Source organism: Dermacentor albipictus, chromosome 1 (genome assembly GCF_038994185.2).
Source record: "Dermacentor albipictus isolate Rhodes 1998 colony chromosome 1, USDA_Dalb.pri_finalv2, whole genome shotgun sequence".
Taxonomy (NCBI): domain Eukaryota; kingdom Metazoa; phylum Arthropoda; class Arachnida; order Ixodida; family Ixodidae; genus Dermacentor; species Dermacentor albipictus.
In genome coordinates, this window is record NC_091821.1 from 65453854 (window position 1) to 65477783 (window position 23930).

A 23930-nucleotide genomic window follows, 5' to 3' on the forward strand; every position below is an offset into this window, starting at 1 on the left:
GCGAGGATGTCAGATAAATTTATCATTCTAAATGTTCCATCTAGAACACCTTTTCGTTCTTTCCTTTAGAGACACAACTATGCAGCAAGACTCCCTTGCGCCCGTTTAAGCGACAGGTATTCGTAAAAATGTCCATTTCTTACAACAAAAGGCCTACTTAAAAATCAACAGCGAAGCGCCGGCACCAAAGCCTCCTTGAGCTGCTTTCGGCACTCAGTGCCTAGCATGCTCGACTGCCCTCTCATTATCAAATCTACAGAAGGTCAACGCAAGGAAGAGAGTGATAGAAATATCGGCGTAGCCGAAAGCTATACGAGTCTTTTTCCTCGCTTATGCGTCTTCCTCCTAAGCCGTCACACACGTCCTCGCGACTCTGTAACAAGCACTGACCTCCGCGCGCGCGATCGGGCCGCCGTTCTCCGTGAGAGGTGGAATATTATTCGTTTCTTGCTTCAGGTGTGTGCGCGCGACCGGGTGGCTGGCAACGGGCACGTGCCCATTTCCCTCCCCTCCGCCGCATCACTGCGACACCGTGCCCAGTCTTGGCATCACGCCGCCTCTACCCCATCCCCCTGCGCCCACCCCCTTTCTTTCTGCCCACCTCGTAACTCTCCCCCCACGCGATTTCAGGGGGGTCGCTCACGATCACGTTGTCCCCAAATAAAAGAAAATAGATGCGGAAGACCCTCCTAGTTGAAATACGCCCAACTACGGCCGTTTGGGGAAAGGGGTACAAAAAGATCGGCCCGTGTTTTGAGTAACACCAGATGCGGGTTAGTCACCGGTAGAAAAGAACCTCTGTGCGAGGCATGATTTCGACGCTGACAACTATGCGGACTTTCGAGAGGACGCAGGGCCTCTTCGTGTGGGCCCTGGGTGCCGTGGCCTGGGTGCTCGCCGCGGCGCTTGTCGTACGCGTGGTGCGCGGCGTGGCCGAGTGGCTGCGCATGTGCTGGTACCTGCGCGACGTGCCCAGGCCGAAGCCGCAGAAGTCGTTCACGCTGCTTCTCGACCTGTACAAACAGATGTCGGCCATGGACCCCAATCTGGACACGAAAGTCAGTGAGTACGCTTATTCTACTGCCGGAGTAACCTGCCCAGCGAATTCGGTCTTCAAGTTCTAAGTCCGGTAATGCTCTATAACGGGTGCAAGTGCTTTGAGTGACCGGTGAAGGCGTTTAAGAATTCAGTGTTCAGCAAACGCAATCGTCGCCGAATTTAGAGTCCGCTAGTAATGCAAGAAAAAAAAAACCAAAGTAATGATACCGGATCATCGTTACAAATACGTGTTTATTTTTTCGAAGCATTTATACGCTAATTTATTGGAGTTCATTTTTGTGCATGCGAATATATCATTGATAGGAACCTGAATATTGATAACAATTTTCTGCAGTATATTTCCATGTGCAACTGCTTTTACAGATGCTTTCCTACAGGCGATGTTACGGAAGGCAACAGTGGGGGTGTATAAAAAAAGACCCAAGCCTGAAGCATAGCAATCATACAATGCATTATTAGCAAAGCAGCATAAATTCTCGCGCTTCCTGCGTTAAGGTGTCAGTGTCCCCCCTGTGATTCGTATCCGCTTCTCGCGGACATCGGGAGTGCAGTTTTTGTGACCGCATTCGTTCACCATGCCTCACTGTCATCTCTCCCATCTGTGCTAACGACATGATGACAGCGCCGATATGCGCTTCACATGGGACAAGGTAAAGTAGTGGAAATAAAAGAAAGTAAACAAAATAAGTGCAAGTTTGTCATTTTTGTTAAAATTGTCACGTTACCGCTTCTAATTAATTTATTTATTGATCTTATGTTTAGCGTATACACATGGACTCACTCGAGACTGGGGGAAACAGTGCATAATGATTTGGCGGCGTTCTCAATATAGTCTCCTTGTGGCCTCATTGACCGCTGCGTTTTGCTAGCGTTCACCTGCCAGTCATAGCAGTCTTACGTAGAAGTAATATTTGTAAATAGGAACGTCAATTTTCTACGCCTTGTTTTATCGTTTCAGTGTACTGCTCGTCATCTCAATGTTTCATGCCTTGTCTGAGATTCGGTGTTGTCCCATGTTTCGAGGAGTGATAGCATGGCGTAGGTGCGTTCCCGTCATTCTGTTTGCGCTGCAGTAATACCGCCTATGATTCCAGCAATGCCACACACGGCGCGCGTGCCCCTTAAACAGTGCGTTGGACAAATTCAAAGATATTCTTGCATTGTTCGAAAGCATCCACGCATTTAGCTTTTAATGAGATCAACTCAGATGAAAGTGGCATTCATTTTCTCATCTTCTCCAACAAACACATTCTCATCGATTGACTCAATGTTTCTCGATTCAGAGGCATTCAAGTACCTGGCGAACTTGTTCAAGTCCGTTGAAGACCAGGACGTGACAGTTGCCTTCTACGGCCCGTACGCCTTTCTTCTCGGCTCCACGCCGCAAGTCGTTGAGGTAACTGAGAACCACTTGTCTAAAATTAAATTCAAGTTGTCAAGCGGGTATTACCTCCTTGTAATTTATCAGAAACGAGGTGAGCGACATGGGTGGCATACTTGAACGGCACCTGACCTCCGCTCAAGCTGTTTCCTGTACAGAGCGCCTCGGAATAACATGGTATCAGAACGCACATCAAATAAAAAATAAAAAGTTGTGGAGCGCTTATATATATATATATATATATATATATATATATATATATATATATATATATATATATATATATATATATATATATATATATATATATATATATATATATATATATATATATATATATATAAGCACGAACCAATCCTAAACACCGTTGATATTTCTTACATAACACAAAGAATAAATGCACTGAAACTCTTGAATTGCCTAATCATGCGAATAATATCGTGATGAAGAGAGAATTATAGAAAGGAACAAGGAAAAGGCTGAGAGGTTAACCAGAGAGACATCTGGTTTGTTACCCATCACAGAGGAAAGGGTACGATGGATTGAAACAAGAAGGAGAATGCGAAGACAGATAGTTCACTCGCATCGTAGTAGGCATGGGGTGTCTACAAGCGACTTTCAGGTCCATTGGTTTCATAACAGTGATGAGAACACGTTTAACTTTCTGGGTCGATGATCGACGAGACGAAATGCCCAGAATCTTTGTATCTATAAAGGGTCGCACGACGAGTTCACTGGGCGCGCTCCGAAAATTCAGAGGTTGAACGTCCATGCGGGTGCATAAACGGTGATAAGATATAAAACCAGTAACGTTAAGGTAAAGAGAGCCATTGAGTTTAGCTGGCTATTTTCGACTATCAAGCCATGCTTGCTTCTTTTTGTGGTCAGTTAGCTTGTCTATTGCGTTTTATCGATATTTCCAGCATAGTGCGGCCAAGACATTGTAAGAAAAAAACAAAAAAGACTATGTATTCCCCTCTGAATCGGCAACAGTGTCTATGAGAACTTCCATGACCGTCACCCAAAGGTTCTAGCTTTCCAGGAGCTACATCAGGGGCCCATATTCTCAAAATAAAAAAAAAGAAGTCGCAGTTTCATCCGAAAGTCGAAGCATCGATTACGACAGCAAATTAGTTGACAGCTATACGAAGTAAAGATAGTAGTTTTATTGGCCGTATTAACTCGTAAACATAGGCATACTAACTTAATTAACAAGCATGGTATCACGTGAGCACAAGCAAATATGAATACATTTCGCTCGGTGACCGCGGAAACTCGCTGTCAAAACGCTGCAGTGAGGAAACGCAGCAGCAGCAGCAAGCGAATCGACCTTCGTGCTGCCGCTCACATCAATGGGAACTAAGCAGCGAAAACACAGAGCAGCGCAGAATCTGTACATGTCGCAGATGGCTTTCAAGTTACAGCGGCGCGTCCGGGCGCGCGCGGCCGCCCGGACCACCCGGAGTAGATCACGCCCCCCCCCCCCTTCCCTAACCTCCCCCCCGAAGCCTTGTGCGCGACGGAAAACGGCGCGCTTCCTCCCCGTTTTCCCCAGTTGCGTGCGGGAGATCACGCCGTGATCTCCGGCTCACCCTCGCACGATTTCACTCGCACATAACAGCATACGGCGCGCGGCGACGGTTTTATCGCCCTTGGACTTTATACGGAACCTCACGGCGACGCCACGTCGACGGCGACGGCAGAAATGCGCCTGGAGTGTCCATATAATTCGCAATAAAATTCACTGCGACAGGGCGAAGGACCACGATCTTCCTACCCCGACGTGCGTGCGGCCCGCGACGGCTACGGGGACTCCCTGAAAAGGGAGGTACCCTAACGCTGTTCCTCAGGACCATTAGTAAAGTTCTTTGTCTGTCTGTCTGTCTGTCTGTCTGTCTGTCTGTCTGTCTGTCACTCACCATCCCGGCCTTGCGAAAGTGGCTCTCCATCGAAGCTGTTGCAAAACCACCACTGCAACTGCCGAGGGGGATATACAATTCTTTATTGTAACGTATGCTACTCTGTATGTTGTATGGGTGATTTCAATGAATGTATGCACTGTTCGTTTCACTTTGCTGAGCGCTTATAGCCGCTGCCTTACGGGGGTACGAGCGATTGCATTTTAACGCGACAGCGTTAAAGACCTCGTGATGCGGAAAATTCGCTGTCGCTGTCGGCGTCAGAGGACTTGTCCGTGAGCGAAAATTTCCGTATATATTTAGGTATATGTATATGCCCCGCCTTGGTATATGACACGCGGTATATGCGGGTTATATTGCCACATCATTCTACCACGAAAGTTGCTCATACCTTGTCTTATATTCTTGACAAAGTTTTCCTCGGAATTTTGAGAATGACGGCCGACAAACGAATGTCATGAAACAAAACACCGACCGCGCATGCCTATTATGTTAAATCTTCTCAGACTTAAACATTATGTACGAAACAATAACAAAAACCTGAAAATTATGTCATTTTTGGCGCGGCTGTGCATTACCTCCGGGATCGGCCCACGCAAGAGGCCTTGTTTCTACCGGAAAGCTGGCCTTCGTGCATATCCTCGCTGCGAGCGCTTCCCCGTAAACATTACGGTTACATAAGCTGCAGTTGCCGGCAACCGTGAGATGCAATCAGGGATATTTCAATGCTATCGCGTTCCACTCTTAAAGGCGAAGCTTAAGCTTCCCCCAGAGAGAGAGAGAGGGAGAAACGCAGAGCGAAAAGCAGGGAGGTTAACCAAGGACGTGCCCGGTTGGATACCCTACACTGGGGGAGGAGAAAAAGGGAAGAACAGATAAGGAGAGAAAAGAAAAATAATAGTCATTCACAGTCAGTCGCAGAGGAATTCCACTGTCACAAGCGTTCATGTAATCCAGTGTCCTTCATGAAACGCAGAAGGGCTTTTGTGGCCTTTCGCATGCAAGAACGCATAGGCCATGGTCCAAGGATCTTTTCTTCTGAGAGCGCTCTATTGTCTAGCAGGTTGAGTTTCGCTTGTAAAGTACGTTGTTGACTGCCAAAGGACGGGCAGTGACACAGAAGGTGCTCTATAGTCTCATTGCACCCGCATAAATTGCTTCGTCCAAGTTTTTTGCTTGCTTACGGGGGCATTAGCTATTGTTGATGGTTATAGGTGCTTGTTTTGAGCGTGTTCTTTATTGAAACGTACGCTGCTCTGCACGTTGTATGCTCGATTCGAATGAATGCGTGCACTGTTCGCTTCACTTTGCTGAGTGCTTTTATCCTCTGCATTATGAAGGGGGGGAGCCATTGCATTTTTTGCTTGCTTAGTGGGGTATGAGTCATTGCTGACAATGTTTTTTTTTTTTCTCGGACGGACACGAAAAATACCGACCACCAAAAGGCTAACAGCTTCGCTGTAAAATTTCTTGCACTAGAAACGTTCGTAAGAGCAAATCCGGGTCGGTCATGACGCTCAGTATATTATTAGCGAAGGCGGACGGCAGAAATCACTGACAAATTAAACTTTCCGCGAATTCAGCCACAGAATTGCTATAATATACGGGTTTATTTCACTTGTTTCTATTTCTTAGCATTCACCGCTCGCGACAGCCCGGTCCTGGTGATAACGTAAGTGGAGCGCCGTTCGGACCATTGGCAAAACGCGAAAATGAATAGAAAATAATTATTATTATATTATCATGATCCAGGCTGCAGACTTACCTTGCTGAGCATCTTCAGTCTGATTGTCACCTGAGATGACGGAGCGCAAATAACTCAAATACCTAAAGTGATGCATTCTTAGCAAAAGTCTATTACGGGTCTTCGAACACATGCAAATAGTTAACATTGAATATATCCTGTTGTCAGTCATAAAACTACAGAGACACGTGGAAAAGAAATCGTAAAGCATTACGTGGTGCGCACTGTTTCATATATCATTCCTGCTCGAAGTTCAGTGGCATTCTCAAAATCTGTTCAAAAAATCTAGCACCTAATTTTACGTTACTTTGCATCGCCACATAGTCACTCTGACGCAAGAAGGAAACCCACGTTGCTTTTCCATCAAGGAGAACACGCCTCCGCCTCATTCCATTCACACAGCATCAGTTTGGACGGCACTAACAAAACGTAGAGCGAACTTCATAATGTGTTCCATTTGTCATACGCAGAACATATTTTATCTGGTCTGACTACCCAGCAGTACCTTAAAGTCCTATACCAGTTTTAGGTTTCTCAATATTAATATAAGCCATTCATTTGAATTAAATCTCGAAAGACGGCTCATGAAGTCACATATACATGCCTGCGATGTAAAGCAATATTTTATTAGCCATAAAAAGAAATCGTAAGCGTTGTGCTCTGCTTTCTGCAAAATCAGGGTTAGTCAATGTAGAGAAGCTCGAAACGAAATAGCTGAATCAACGACACGCTCAGGCACGCATGAAGCTCGGATTGTTAAATATTGCGTGCAAATACACACAGCATAACCTTATAAAACAGATGCAGTAACTATCTTCCAAAGGAGCTATTCATTTGCTAATTAATTCGCTTGATATAAAGCAAAACTTAGACTCTGAATTCTAAAAAGACAGCAAGGCGGAGGCAGCTCCTTTTATCGAGGGCAAGTCGTCTTCTGGTCGTTTACTTCATTCTAGAGAGTACTCGTATAGCCCGATGGAGAAGGCTTGCTCCACTTGCAACTAGTCAGAGTTAACCTACTTTGTTGGGTGACTTATCGTGTCTCCCAACAAAGTAGGTTAACTCTGACTAGGTGCAAGCGGAGCAAGCCTTCTCCATCGGGTTATACGAGTACTCTCTAGAATGAAGTAAACGACCAGAAGACGACTTGCCCTCGATAAAAGGAGCTGATTGGGGTGACAAAAGAAACCGATTTCACAAATAATAATTCAGGACGCATCAATGACTAATGACAAAGATATAGCACAGCATTTCAATGAGTACTTTTAAAGTGTCTTTGCAGTGTCAGATGTTTGCATTTATATGCTTCCAGTAAAACAGGAATTTGATGTGGATTTTATCTCTTATGCTGGAATTGCCAACATGTTGGTAAACCTGAAAAACTAAAAATTTCTGTGGCCCTTACGAAATCCCGAACATCTTCATAAAACAATATCCTGAACTTATTGCCAGGTTTCTTCTAAAAAAAATTCTGTTACTACTGTCGGGACAACTGCCGAATGACTGGAGGGTGACCAGAGTTGTTCCAATATTCGAAAAGAGGGATCTATTTAGATTACAAAATGATCGTTCCATTTCTCTGACACCACAATACTGCAAACTCTTGGAGCACATTGTGGCAGACTATATGAAAGAATTCGAGGCTGTAAGCAATGTGCTCACGGAGCTTCAGTACGGCGTCAGGAAGGGTTATTCGACTGTAACACAATTGGTATCAGTGATTCACTCGTTTGCTTTATCTCTCGACAATAATGGCCAAATGGATGTAATATTCTTAGAGTTCACCAAAGCCTTCGATAAGGTTCCGCAGGACAAATTAATCTTCAAACTTAAAATTATTGGCATACCTGACATTTTCATAAAATGGATTATTGCTTATCCAACCAAACACACCCAATACGTTATAATTGGTTAACATAGCTCGGCCACTCCTCCAGTCACGTCAGGGTAGCCGCAAAAGGCGCTTAGGTTTATGTTTCATAAATTCGCAAGGCTGGACTCTCCCTCTAAAATTATGTCAGAAAATTCTAAGCTTACTCTCGAATCACGCCGAAAGCAGCTGAGGCTTGAATTCCTTTCCCTCCTTCTCAGCAACAAGCTTGAAATGATCCATCGACTTACGTAATGCCTGAAATAACACGGCACATAAGACAGTATCATCCTGACTCACTAACACCCTATTGTGCTCGAACTGATACGTTAAAATTTTCCTTTTCCCCGAACAATATCGGACTGGAACGACGGTTTACAGATACACTGTGACTAAACATTGTATAAATTTGTACTCGTTTGTTCCTGATTTGTTCAGTATTGTTTGTGCGTATTTTATTGCCCCTCTAATAAGACCGAAGGGTATGCAGTGTGTACTAAATAAATAAATAAAATATTGATTTTCTCGCGTTGCGCCGCGTCTGTAGCCGAAGTATTGCACATTCAGCTTGCATGCAAGGGTTTCCTTGGCGGAGGCGGTGACATACTAAGATATGAAAAGGCTGTGCAGTGCAATTTTTTTAATTTGGGCGCGGCATCTCACAATTGCGAAAGTTACTGAAGCTGGTCGGCAAAATAGAGACAAAGAGCGTGAGTCATGGCTTCAGTTCCTTGTATGGGGGCGCTGCTCAAATTGCTTCGCTCCCGCTCATGCAATATCCACACATGGTGCCCTGTAACCGTGCTTGCTGTTGAATCAAACAGTAAAAGATAAATCTCTAGATGGCCCCTTACATGGAGTCGAAGGCTGCATCTCTTTCGCCTCGTTCTCTGGACGAGTTGCTTATCTCTGCCCTTGCCCTTGACTGATTGCTTGGTGAAGGCTTGCATGTGCCCATCGGGTTAAACAGCCAGTCCACATGTTGCATGCGTTAATCGCGTTTCACGTGGTCTCTGTGTCGTTGCGAATCAACGATACGGGCGCAGAAAAGGCGCTAGAAGCAGTGCTGGTAGACGGCAAAAGCACGGGGTACATATGTAGTAAAGAGTAATATTTTATCTTGCTTACTCAAATCAAAGGTTCGTTCAGTGTCCGATGAAGAGCCACGTCATTTAGTGTAATCAAAAGAAAAGAAGTATTACTACTTATATATAGCGACCATTTTCTACCGTTCTGACGCCGAAGCAGCTCGAGAGATAGAAAATCGTGACATACACCAGGGAATGCAGAATATGTGCGCGCGTATTGAAGGTAGCAAAAAACTGTGCAATGTGAATGAGCAAATAGCATTTCTCCCTGCAACTTAATTTGTTGCACGAAAACCAGTGGATACAGACAAATAGACGAACATAGACAGGAAGGAGCGTCGGTACCATTTGCTTACCGGCGACGTTTTGAATCCTATTTCAGGCCTATCTGCATTCATCTGTAACAGACACTGTCATAGAAAGAAAACGTTTGCTAGGACATGTATTCATTGGTCAAACAAAAACTAATGGATCGTGCTGTCCGCGTTATTGATGTGAAGACCCACCTCACGAACAGGCTAGATGCACACTCAGAAAGAATACACAAAGGGTGCCAGCGAAGAGAAGAAATGTGAAAGCCTACCGGGGTAGCGGTGTCCTTACTGAAGTTATTTGCCTTCTTTTTATTTCTCATGCGCGCTTCTCGTCAAAAGACCAGGCGTCCGGCGCATTTACAGGCATAAGCTTTCAACTACGTCTGACGCACCACTAATTTATAAACTATCCGTTGTAACATAGCTCGTATATACACCTCTTTGCCTATAAGTACGGATAGCGTACACGTTATTACACTAGCTTCCTTTTTTTCCTCTCCAATGTCACATTTTATTCATCACAAGTAACAACGAAATCAGTGTTATTTGCTTCCATTTTAATAAGGTATACAATTTTCCAAATCACATGTCCCTCTACCGCAGATGTAAAAAAAATTTTGAGTCATGTTGGCCACCACATTGGAGGGACGATTCTTTGCGCGGAAGATACGCCCTGAAGATTCGTTATAAAACAGCAAGGTTAAAAATAAAGTAAATACGGAGACTAGCTTTCGCTACTCTGGTAAATTACACTTCTAGAACTCCGAGGATTTGTTCGGTGTTAGGTAAAAAGTTACTTATTGTCATGGAGAATCGCAGGTAAACGTCAAAAAATGCCAAACCCACAGCAGCAATGACACCGTTGCGTAGACTTACAAATTTCACGGTCATTGGACAGGTCGCACATGAAACTTCGCTGGTAAAGTTTCTCCTCGCGTTCGAATAAATCCATGGATCCTTTAAGAATCAACAAATAACTAGCTACGGCCAGTCGCTTCCAAAACTTGTGACGCCTCAAAAAAGCTGCTTCGGGAAGTCAATGATGGGCGACTTTTTGAACGATGGGTCTTTCAGAGCTTCTTCTTTTGCGGACACATGACACAATACGAGCTGACGTATTGTCATTGAGAAGTGTATAGTCGACCCGTACAGTTGAAATTAATACTTTCCTTTGGAGTGCCTTTAAACACCTTTGAGTAGAATATCAAGTTAACTTTGCAGTGTTTTGGAATGATGGATTTGCTGATACTAGCTGGAATCACAGAGGAAAGATCACTCCTGTTTGTTTACATACACTCTCATGCAGGCTATCTTGGGAGACACGAAGAACGTGAACAAGGCCTTCTTCTACAACATGATGAAGCCATGGATTGGCGGAGGTATACTGACGCTGTGAGTTTGTTTGTTTGTTTTTTCACACAAAGTGCTTTAGAATTGCTGCTGTTTGACGCGAAATTTACTTGGAACGTATGCGTGGTTACGCTAATGTCGGATAGTATGTGCAAAATTATGGGAATCATTTACAAACATGCTTCGAGAAGAACTTAGCACGAAATATTTTTCTAATGCCTAAGCAGAATTTATTGCACGGATCAAAGCGTTGTTCTAGCCATAACGGATTCTTTGCTGAATAGACAGCCTCCACAGTAAATGATGTATATTACCTAACTGTCTCGCAATTAACACCTCACCTCTACTTTTCCTTCATATCGTACAACGGGTTCATCTAGTACGAGTCGCAGTTTACACCACAGCAACGTCCCTCTGACGTAGACCTCTGTTACAAGCGTATTGTACGGCCACTCTTGGCTAAGAGATGACAAATTATAGCTCTTATGTTTTTATATTCATATCCTTCCACCTAAGCGCTGCAGCAGAACACGAAGGAATATTTTCCGGCACCTGAAAACTGATAAGCATGTTGCTTTCGCTTTTAATTTGCCTCCTCCCAGAATCACCTGTTGATGCATATGTGACAATGTATTCGCTTAAGCATTTATGTACTTTTTCTTATGTATACGCGCTCCTTTTGTAATGGAACTCAAGCAGCGAACACTCGCCCCTCAGAGTGTCGACAGCTGAGATAGAAGGGCAATGCTCCAAGTTTCTACTTTGGTGTAGCTGCTCACACAACTCTATCAGATGGGTCACGCTCCAAGTTTGCGATGTTGCACAATCGCGACGTGACGCATAACGGAGAAGCGTCACGCAAATGTGCTTGCGCAAGCAGGCTGCTCACTGGATAGCTGTGGTGTGCATTTTTTTTTTTTACCAGCGTTCGTAATATTAGCTACACAGGGTGCTTCACGTAACTTGAGCCAAACATTAGATAACGTAAATGCCACGTAGCTGGACCGAACCAATGTGATGTTATCGGCCGTCGGGGAGGGGGGGGGGGGGGGGGGGGGGGGCTTGGGAACACGAAAATTATTCTTGCTTCCCGCTTAATTAGTTAATTAATCCTAATTGATTCATTAACTTCTCATTTATTATAATCAGATTAAAAGTGTCAATGAGAAAATTGTAGTGCAACACGAAAAATTCCCGATACAGCTTTCTGTTGCTCAATACATGCTACATAAAAGTGTTTTTCCGAGCGTGAAAAAAGCTCGCGAATAGGCACGAATTACCGCGCGATTGGCCGCTCGAGGCGCTTTGCGTGTATTCGCGGGCTCCTTTCACGCTCGGAAAAAAAAATTATCTAGCACGTATTGAGCAACAGAAAGCTGTATAGGGAGTTTTTTATTTTGCTCTACAATTTTCTATGACACTTTTTATCTAATTATAATAATTGAGATGTTGATTATTTAATTGTCACTAATTATCTAATTAGGCGGAATGGAAAAGTAATCTGAGTATCTCCACGCGATGGCAAACAACGTTATCTTGGTTGTGCCCTAGCTGCCGCGTATCATTTGCATATTTTTAAAGTTTGGCTCAAGTTAATTTAAATACACTGTACATGCACCATCTGCAGCCTTTTGTTACGTCTTTTTTTTTTTAAATGTGTATGGTACAAAGCTTTAGGAATTCACGATGCACCGGTTTGACATTGATTTCTTACGAAAAAAAAATTGTGAAGGGTTCGTGATGTCCCCGAACATGATGTAGTTTGAGCAAAATACCGTATTTTCTAAAATCTAACCACCCTCTTTTTTTCGTGCCCTTGATAAAGAAAGAATTCACACAAAAATTTCACTCATAAGGGCCAGTTGCCATTGGCCAGCCGCCTTCGTTAATAATAATGTCATCATCAGGATTGGCCAGATTTTTTTCTTAAGAACAATTCTAGCGTAAGAGCTTTTTGTGCACAAGTGCTGCGATGACACCCATCGCTTTAGGAGCTACAAAATCCTCGACGAAATAACAATCTGGCAGGTCACTTGTGCATCTCGCGCAGAGGTGTAATCGTGACAACACAGATAGCATGTAAAGAAAAAAAAAACAATCTCAAGCATAAGGGGCCCGGCAATATGTTCTTCGTAAGTGCACCGAAGTTAGCGGAAGCCATTCAAACTGATCGCAGTACTAGCTGCTACGGCTTCCATGGTCTGTATATGACCCATCCCACTCAACTGCGCGGTACTCTATGCACGTTAATGTGCAGTTGAATGACGCCGCTTAGGCTTTCTTCATTCTTTCTGTTGCTTTCTCCTGTCAGGGGGGACGAATCATGGAAAGCACGTCGGAGGGCAGTAACGCCTGCCTTCCACTTTCGCATCCTCGACGATTACATACCCATCATGAACAAGAGAGGCGAGAGGCTCATGCACAAGGTGGCCTCCATGAACGGAGAATATTTCAACGTCCTCCCCATTGTTCGTGCCGCTGCATTCGGAGTGCTCTTTGGTAAGTTTCTTGCTACATGCATTACTATATGGGCATAGCTCGCGCTTTAGCAAGGCGAAACGTTTAGTGTAATGGTAGCTGCAAAGGCTTCTAGTTGTGGAAGAAATTAAATGTGATGTTAATACGTAAGAATAAAGTTTTGCCTTTCTGCAGAAGTCGACCAACGGTTCGATTTATAAGATGGACACCTTCTCGTCCCCCGCTCCTCAATGATTGCAATTGGCAAATTTTACTTTCGTGCGCACATGAGATAACAGGTGAAGGTAATTGTAAAAGCAATGCTAGAAAACTCCTTGCATATTTATTTGAATTGCTGTTAACGTTCATACAAAGAGAGATGAACGTTCTTCTTTTTTTCTGTCTTTCTTTGCTTTTGCAGAAACATCGATGGGTATTGATTACGATGAAGATGACATCGAACGTACCGGATACCTTAGAATTCACGACGCGTAAGTCATCATCACATTCTTGTATAAGTAATCAACATTCTATATATTGTGAAAAATAATTACTATAATGCCCAGGCATTTGTTTCTTTTCTTTTTCTTTTTTTGCACCCTCAGAATCTCGGACACCATGGTGAACCGCGTCATCAACTTCCACCATTGGTTCGATACCATCTATGCATTCAGCAAAGAGCACAAACAGATGCTAAAATACGTGGAAGAGGCAAAGGAGTTTGTCAATAACGTAAGTGCCCACTCATGCGCACTAACTTCTGCGTGCTATTTAGAGCCGCACTCAAGCCCCTATCCAAATGTTCAAAGAGAAACTGTGCGCTCATCTTACCGCTGTAATAAATTTGATAGGCCGCATTATTTCCATTTCAATGTCATAGTTTTTCATAATATATTTAATTAATTGTTTCCTAACTAGGCTACTTCGCTTACAAAAGGGAAACTAAGCGTAACTCCAATTCATTTTTGGCAGATTTTGAGGGCGAATATCTGTGGTGCTAGTGTAGGGCATATGCTACTAGTCTAGGGATTTTCGTTAAATGAATATGACTTCGTTGCTATGCGGCTTCATTTCTGCAACGGCAATAAGTGCCCTAAAGTGGATAAATATAACTTACTCCCTGAAACTGTTGTTAATTAACAAACTTATCATTGTCATTTGTTGCGCAAGTAATTCCGGCGTGTCCCAGTAAGCTGCACGAAGAGGCAAATTTGCGCTATCTGCCACAGTGTTTTTCTTTTTTAAATGCCTCCGAATTAAATAAAGTATAAAGGGTGTAGTCACGTATAAGTTACGTCCCTGCAAAGCTTTCTTTTTTTTTATCCAATATCCGGGCTGCATAAAATGCAACTTCAAGATGACGCATTTTGCCGGTGTTACAGCTTGTACACACGCAAGTCAAACTAGTAGCGCAAAATGCATTCTCGGCAAGCAATCTTGGTCAATTTACAGATCCTGCAGAAGAGGGTAGCCGACTACCGAAAAGGCATCAGAGATCCTGTTTCGAAGAATTCTTTCCTCGAAATTCTTCTCCGAATGTGCCTTGACGAGGGCACAATGACAGAAATTGACCTCCGAGACGAGCTGCTGTCTACTCTAATTGGGGTAAGCCTCAGAACCACCACCGGTCACAGCCTATGGCACACGTGAAGCTGTATAAATCATACTCGCATTATAATAGGAAAGAGACGAATACTGATTATCGGTAGCGACCTTACCCTTTCTTTAATGTCCGGCGCTCAAAAAGAGAACACTAAACAGTGTCAGTCAGCGAGGCAGTTTGGACACGTATTCTTCCGAAACTATATTTGCATTAAGTTGATAGAAAGAGCTTGGTTAGTTAGATAGAAAATGAACTCCCGAATTCATTTAATTGAATTTAACGCGTCATGGTAACTTGACTGATTTAAAAGTTTCTGTACACGTACTTGGGTTTTCTTCGCTTTTTTTTTTTGGTACTGACAAAGTTCTCAAAGTTTGCTAAGTAGAGTCTTTGGTTACTTTAGAAAGCAGCGTAACTTTATTTACCGCCAAACGTTTACCTAGTCTCGAGCGGACGCAGCCGCAAAAATCGATGACGTCACGGACCAGTTTCCGCAGGAGCTTCAAGGCGGCGGCGCCATCCGTCGTTCAGTATTGCAGCGTTTTCCATTTGCCCAGCCTCTGGTCAAGGTAAAACTGACTACCGTATTTATTCGAATATAGGTCGACCTTTCTTTCTCTCTCTCAGAAATGTTACCCAGAATGAGCTATCGATCTATATTAGTGACCAAAGCTTGCAAAAGTACGGAGCTAGCAGGGTTCCTGCATCGTGCCCACCGTAAAGCCAGTCTGAAGATGAATCGTTTATGTGGCCGGGAGCGCCTGCGAAGCATCCTAGGAGGACGTCTTCTCTGGAATTTCCGCAGAGGATTCAGTTTGTGGCATCGACTAACGAGACTTACTAGCGAAGCTTATGGTAAATAAAGCTGTGTTATGTTGAAAGTTCTTCATATTTCGAAAAAAGATAGGGGTTGACCTATATTGGGATTACTTTTTTTTATTTATCGGTGAGTTCAATATATAGTGGTCGAGTTATATTCATCTTCGACCTGTATCCAATTAAATACGGTAGTTTTGAGTACTCAGTGCGTGCAATTTACCCCCATTTCAGCATAGATTGACATTCTTTGAGTCTTCGAGCAGGTGCAGACCATCCCTGTATTAAATGTCGTTCTAGGCGCGCGCAAGGTGGATCGATCCACCTCAACAATCTGTTTGTTACCGGCCAGAACATGTCTTACGAGAGACTTGTTTTTTTTTTTTAGGCAATGAAAAGAAAGCAGTCGTACGGCGAAACACAATAATTGTTAGAAGTTCCATAAACGAAAGCTAACGCACATTTCTCTTTCGCTTTTGCGCTGTGTGAGCAAGCAGCCCTTCAAGTGGCGGTCTTCATCTTTTAAAAATGTTTAGCCTCATGGGAAGCGTCTGCGCTAATAATTTACAGGATGTAGCACTATGTGCCGGGATGCTGTCACCGTACACGGTGACCAATTCTGCCAGAGTCATCCTTCGATTTGTTCCCATTTACGTATTGAGACGAGCGAGTGGTCTATAGTTTGTTTTGTCCCAATGAACATGCAATTTTAGTTGCTCTAGCACTTTGGTGTCGTTCTGAAGTATTTCCATGTGCATTCTTCTCAATGCGCCCCCCCCCCCCCTGCTCCGCACTGCTGCGGCATATTAGTAGGATTCGTATTCCCATAATGTCAGAGGTGATTAGCTTCCTCAGCCTTCTCGGGTGACTGCAAAACGTGGCCCTCGCGATTCCTCAAATCCAGGGCTTCGACACGACGGCGACAAGCCTCGCTTACGCACTCTACCTTCTCGGTCATCATCCGGAAATTCAAGCTAAGGTTCAGGAGGAGATCGACACAGTCTGCGGAGACGACTGGGACAAACCCCTTACCGCGGAGGAACTGAAGAATCTCACCTACATGGAGTGTGTGCTTAAGGTACGTCGTAACCCCTACTCAAGATGTCAATCGTAAGCAAAAATATATGTAACTTCTCCCCTGCTCTAACCTTCAAACGATCACGTTCAGATGGCGAAATGTAAATGTTCTATAGAAGAGTTAACTGCTGGGCTAGTTGGTGATCTCGCACACTAAAAAGATTTTGCGCCAGAAACAACACACACCAGAAAGACGACGACACCTCGCCCGCTTTCTTTCATCACTTTCTTGTGTGTGTTGTTTTGGCGCAAAATCTTTTTGGTATGTAAATGTTCTAGATTAGGCTAGCCCAGATTCCAATCGCATGTGATGATTGTGCGAGATAACAATGAAAGAAAAGGAGTCCCCTTAAAGGAGACTGCATGTTAGCTGCGCAGCAGCCTTCGCACGGTTCTTTGTTTTTGCGACAAGCTTCGTGAGGTACTAAAATCAGAACTTTATATCTTTCAGTACCACGCTGACTGCTACAGTTGAACCGACGTAAAAGCACGATGCTTATTTATTTGCATTTACATTTTTCGTAACCATTAGTCTTGAGAAGCGAACAAAGTGGAATGTAAATTCTGTTGCTGCTGTATCTGGCGTCCATGGTGATGTCTGCGCTATCTATAATTACAAATGTGTATTTAAGTAAAATTAAACAATTCCGTAACATTGAAATTGAAAATTGAAATCCCCCGCCCCCCAGGTTGTCTAAACTACCTGTACATAGTTCGTATGGAAGGGAGCACTAGGCCTCTTCGTGATCGCGACGCACTTCCTGATGCCCGTTTTCACAATGTGCTCTCTTTTTACACTTATTTTAATTCTTGTGACTTCGTCTTACACCCTGAAGCATTGATTAACCACTCGAATATTTGCGCGTATTAAAGTTGTAAGAAGAAGCCTCACGTGGAAGGAGGGAACTTCAATGTATACATTAGATATATCTTTCATGGCGTATTGCTCCTCCCCCCGAGTTTCCCCAATTATTTTTGTGAATACTTCATTATCTGTGATCTTAAGACTTCGCATATTCGAGCAGTCAAAATACCTTATCGACACAGTCTGAAGTCTGGTTTGCTGTCGTGCAGAGTGGAGTCATGTCGTAGCTTAATCAAGACTGTTTTTTAACCCTTTTCATAGGAGGCCATGAGGCTTTATCCCCCAGGGTCTATTATAGGTCGCACCGTCGCAAGGGATCTGAAAATTGGTAAGTTATACACGAAATTTCATCTTCCCTTTCTACCAACATTGGCGTTGTTGAATATAAGATGAACGCCAAATCAGCACCCAAGGGCTGCGCTAAGGAGTGCCATTTGACGTTTTAAGAATCACTTTTTGCTTGTGGCGAACCCGAGTTGAAATAGTTCAGCGCAGACACCATTCTGCCATTGTAACAAAAAAGCAGTTACTGCCTTCAGACATGCGTGGAGTCGAGTGTTGCCTTTGACGATTAACTTCACTTCATTTCTCAGAATGTTTGCAGGAGATGAAATTTCACTGTTAAGCCTTCAGAGATTACCCAGCAGAAGTTTTTCTAGAGTATCAGACTAGCTAGAGTAGTAAAATTATGCTGAATGACTAATTTATTGTTTTGCTTTACCGCCCCCGTTGTGCCTGCTTATCCTTGTATGTAACTCATATGAGAAGGTCAAAATGCGCGCTATCATATAGATGGTTTTTTTTTTATCTTTTGAAATAAGACATAACGGAGCAAAAAGTAATAAGGTTTATTCAGACACCTAGACTGTGCTACAAATAATGGACAACCATTATTTTAGTTTAGGACTCCACCATCTAAAAGCCTAAACGGTGCGATTTCAACCTCGAGGTTCCCGTACTTTTCCCTCTGCGCACGGCAACTGTGCCGCCACTTTCTGTCATATCCGTATAACGAAGCTGCTTGTGTTAGAGAGCAAGCGGAAAGAAATGCTCCACAAGGCGGTATCATACCCTCATTCTTGGCGGGAGCAGCTGCTCTTGCCATGAAATGTTATTTATTTATTTATTTATTTATTTATTTATTTATTTATTTATTTATTTGAGTACCTTCAAGACCCTAGAGTTTTGAGAAGGGTGTTGGGAACAAAAGAGTCAAGAAATAGTTTTCTCCGGGAGAATGGTACGTGTATTTTACGTTGGTGATCGGTTCTGTTTGATATATACGATGGTTTTGAAATAAGATGATATTGTCACGTGGTAGTGACGTTAAAGAACACAGTAGCAGTACTGTGAAAGACAAAACTAGCTTTTATTGGGCGAACCTGTGCCCACAAAACAGGCTACACTTAAAGCGCAACGATAGCGGCGAACACAGTCGGCGATCGTGGAAAATCTGATCAGCGGGTCAAGCGCGTCGGCTTTTATAGAGCATCGTCGAGTGTTCCAGACTAATCGTTCGGACCCGCGTGCCTTCCACAAAGTTCTACACCATTCGCGTCAGGTGATGAAATGAGATAACATAAGGTTCGGCGACAACAGACAGCGGATAGAATCATCGATAACTTTCCAGAAACTTCGGATACATGCAGGCGCGTCCCACGCTGTGCGATTACATTTGTTAGGCGGTGAAAGGTGGTTGCCCGAGACAGATAAGTACACGTGTCAATATTTTAGTTTTGTATTATGATAGATGTTATAAAATAGTAGTACACGGGAACGTTTTCGACCTGATGAAAGTCTTGGTAGGCCTAAAATTGTTTTAATAGATGACACACTAGAGGTGTGCGAATAGTCTGAAGGAATGGGATGTTCACTGTGATGTTTACGAGACTACCAATACCGGGATACCAAACGGAGCCTGCGTACTCGAGCTTTGATCGAATAACGGCTTTATAGAGAAGTTTAAATGAGGAAGGCGCTTTGTAAAAATGTCTGCGTAGATACCGAAGCGACAGATGGCGTTGTTAATTGCGTAGTTGATATGAGTCTACCAAAACGTATTAGACATAATATTATTGCCTAAATATTTATGACATGAAACATCTTTCAAGACTCAGCTGTTAATAAGAATGTTAGGTTTGGTGCAACGTGAAACTCGCATTAACTTGCATTTATTGCGATTATGTCGTCTGCTCCATTTTGCGCACCAGACGAAGCTTCACTAAGGTCTTGTTGTAGAATGATACTCTTAGCAGTGTTAAAAATAAGTCGTTAAATTACGCAGTTATCAGCAAAGAATCGAATTGAGGAATTAATTGTATTAGGCAGGTCATTACTATATGGGGTGACAATTTTTAAGGTTTACGGAATTTTTTAAACTTTCCTGTGGCAGATAGCATCATTCTTGTCCTTGAGCTGGATTACTCAAAGAGGCGGACATTCTACAAGCATGAGACATAGAAACACATATTCAACTAATTAATTAACGAAAATTCACTAATTTCTTCTTAAATAATTTACGTCACATATTGCAACTTACGGATCCTTGCCGGAGAGGTTGCAATACGTATCCACTTGAAATTAATTTCCAGGGTGACACTAGTTTCGGGATGATATTTCCCCAAGTGGGGGACGAAAGACACAGGCGTTCCAATTATTTTCGTGCTTCAATGCATAAAAATGGCTGTGGCTTAGGTAAGGTTAAGCCCAGGATGCGAAGCATACTAGCCTTTATTTTAGTTGTTGAACCACTGTTTAGCCTGGTGAACTGCTGTTGCTTGGCTATATTTGGTTCGGCTAGACGAAGAAACAACTCATGCATTACTTCTTCGCCTTCAAGAGTGGAACGCGACAGCGTTCCCGTCGACCCGCCAAGGGGTGTAAGACAATGGGCTACAGGGCAGCGACTACGCGCCCCGCATTGGACGCGGTGAGCGTCGAGCAAAGCAGCGTTCGGCGCGGCAACGAAATGTGCGCCTGAGCAAGAGACGCACGCCTTAGAAACAGCGCGTTTCTAAGGCAACACCGCATTCACTAGAGGCGCTTTTGTACCGCTTTGAAGCGTTGTACTCGTGGCTCAGTGGTAGCGTCTCCGTCCCACACTCCGGAGACCCTGGTTCGATTCCCACCCAGCCCGTCTTGCAAGAGTTGAGCCAAAGCCACTTCTCCTCTGTCGTGACGTCACGGTGTCACGTGATTTCATGGTCACCGCCGCGCCTGAGGAGCTGGGTTGAGCCCTCGTAATATGCTTCGCATAAAAAAAACGTTTTGTTATAAAATAAGCGAGACAGTGCATTTTTACGGTGGGTTTGATGGCGCATATGACGCAAGAAAAAAAAAGTACATTTATGCTGTTCATAAACAGGCATGGCAAATTTCATGCCGTTCGGAATTCAGCAGAGCCCTTCTTTCTTTCTTTTTTTCTCGTTATTTCAGGAAAGTACACCATTCCTCGCGGAACCGTGGCAGTCGTGGCTCTCTACTTCCTTCAGAGACACCCGAGGTACATTAAGGACCCGAATAGCTTCAAACCCGAGAGGTTCATGGACTCGAAAAGCATGCACACCTACGGGTTCGCCCCTTTCTCTGCAGGACCACGAAACTGCCTTGGTAAGGGCTAGCATTATACTGTCGCCTGCGTCTGAACTTCGACGTCAGCTCTCGGGGCCGAGCGTTGACTATGGTACAGTCGACTGGTTCCTACCGTGCTCCGCGGCCGACTCGGCTAGGAGCAATGGCCTCTACATTGGGGCCAGAGAACGAATGCTCAACGTTTGGCTCAGGCATGCGTGCTTCCGAGAGCAATCGGAGAAGCCACGTGATCGGCATTCTAACGGACCGCGGTCGTCCTCCGAGCTCGAAGGTGAGAGCGCCTCCGAGCTGGAGCACGGTTCTCTGAAGGAACGAGGCGAATGTACGTGTTCCCTGTGCTCGGTTACGACCACCTGAATGTAAACCGCATTAGGATTGAAAACTGAGCAAGCTGGTACGTGTTCGTCTTGTGATTTGTGCAGTGCTCGCGAAACTCGCAAGGTCAGAGACGACGGAAGCGACAGACGTCCTGTGCACTTCCTTTTCTGTCGTTTCGAGTTTCGTGAGTGCTGCACAAATCACAAGATGGATGTGAACCACGCCGCGCGATCCTACTAGATAGAGCACTCGAGAGCGACCAGTCTAATGTACGTACTGGTATGCGCGTAAAAGGACGTATGCTTATGTTGTTGGCTCATTCATCGCGAGCTTCGGTACCAGGTACCGTATCTTACTCGAATTCTTTTCGTCCGATTCGATTTATTTTTCATGATGCATCCCGCAGAGTGGCCGATCCCGTGCAGATAGCATGGATGCGACTTGACGTAAAGAGATCCGGTAATGAACAAAATTGTTACAAAATACGTATACACGTGACGCGTACAAAGCAATCAAATAAAGGAACGGTGCCGCATAATCAGAGAAGGAATCCAAGCCGCTTTTCTTTCTTAAAGATTGCTTCGCCATTAGCCAACCGCTTTCACTATTGCATGTTCGCTACCCCGATTGGCCGGCACATGTTCTTACGAGATGATAAAGCGTACGAATTGTGTGAATATAGACCTCCGTTGCCGGACGTACAGAGCCAGCCATACTTCAGAAAAGTGCTCTTACGAACATGACCTCGAGTTCGCAGGACGTCGTTCCTCAGAGCCTTTTTATGCTGGTCCCCCGCCTTAGCGTGTTCTTACAATGCGCTCTATCGCGTACGAACTGTATTGTCGGATACGGGAAAACAGCTCTATCGACGGTTAAAAATTCCTGAAGGCAAATAATACCTGTTGACAAAATTTTTATTTCAGCGGGCTAGTTAGTAGCCCTGTTTGTAAACGCCTGGATAGAACGGCGAAATGCAATGTGTTATACAGTTTAGAACTAGCTTCTTGCTGGGCGAGTTGGTGCATGGCTATGTTAGGTAGAGTTACGCCTAAGAAGGAACGAACACAGGAAAAAAAGGAGGTAGGTTTCGGTCTACCTCGTTTTTTTTTTTCCTGTGTTCGTTCACTCATAGTCGCAACTCTTCCTAACAAAGTATAATACATGGGCTGGTATAATGTAGCAATTCCTTCCGCACGATTCTGCGCTAGTCTTGTCATCCACCGTTCACGGTCGGCTGATCTCATTGATAACGCGGGCAGAGCGTCGCTCTCACCAGTGACGAAGCTCGAAAAGCGTGAAAACGAATGGTATTTTAAAAGGCGTCGTTACAATATCACAGCCCTGTTTATCATCACAATGCCAAGACAGCTGATATACAGCACTAAAGAATAAACTCTGTGCAGTATACTAAATTTATGCTCAGTATAACACCGCCTTTTCAAGTGTTCTTTCTTTTTCGTTATTTTTGTTTTCTCTGCAGGTCAAAAGTTCGCACTGAGAGAAGAAAAAGTCCTGCTGACGCACATGATACGTCGTTTCAATGTCACCTCGAAAGTCCCCATCGACGAGCTTGAACTGTCCATGGAACTTATACTCAAGCCCATTCAAGGCCTTGAAATCAAATTAACACCTAGGAAGCACCCTTCGTTGAACTGAAATCGACGAAGCATAACACCAGTCACTCGGCCGTGCCATATAATGAACATTTGTATAGTATTCATCATCATCCGTCATTGAAACGTTGCCTCTATATGCAGTTCCTACAAAATAAACTTGTTTTTCGATGCGTTTGACTTTGTCGCTTATCCCATGAGCTTTAGCAGGAATTCTAGGTTTATGATAATTTAGTCTACACCGAAGGTACGGGGTCAACAACCTTAACCCTCAGCGAGTACACGTTTCCACTATTTGGTCCAAAGACGATGCGCTCGTAATACACAAAATCGAAGGTAAAGGGGGGGGGGGGGGGGTAAAAGGGTGTGAGAGCCCCAGCTGTCTTCAAAGCACTGGGACTCTTGCTCTAGACGGAATAAGAAGTGCTCATTCGTAAGCTTATACGATTGTGAAGCTATTAATTTTAGCACTCAGATTTGTACGTTTGAAATAAATTGAATGAAATATACATAAGGCAGAACAAAGAGTGTTTTCCTCTTCCTTCGATATTATTTTCCTCTTGTACACTGGCAATGCAGATTTTCAGTTTGACATAGCAAAATCAAATTTAGTTATCAAGAAGACATTTGTAAAGGAAGTTCCTATTAAAAGCTTTCGATGAAATGGCATTCACTGAAATGCACATGCCAAGGTAAAAAGGACTGATGAGCTTAACGTTTTCACAAGGCGATTTCCACAAAGCTAAGCAAAATATCACAGTATTTCATGACGACACTGACAAAGCAGAATGCTTCAACGCCTACTTCTGTTCCGTTTTCACTCCTGCAACAATGCCTTCTGCGGACGAGCTAACGCTGCATGAAA

General features: G+C 43.9%; 1 protein-coding gene across 1 annotated transcript; it reads left to right on the forward strand.

The window, feature by feature from the left end:
- The first annotated feature begins 830 nt into the window (after nt 1-830).
- Nucleotides 831-23208, forward strand: LOC135912467 (cytochrome P450 4V2-like). Its single transcript, XM_065444911.1, has 11 exons — nt 831-1062; nt 2343-2455; nt 10682-10767; nt 13037-13224; nt 13604-13673; nt 13788-13914; nt 14635-14787; nt 16506-16679; nt 17805-17871; nt 20979-21152; nt 22933-23208. The coding sequence occupies exons 1-11, from the start codon at nt 831-833 to the stop codon at nt 23106-23108; spliced, it is 1560 nt and encodes a 519-aa protein (XP_065300983.1). The 3' UTR covers nt 23109-23208.
- Nucleotides 23209-23930: the final 722 nt, after the last annotated feature.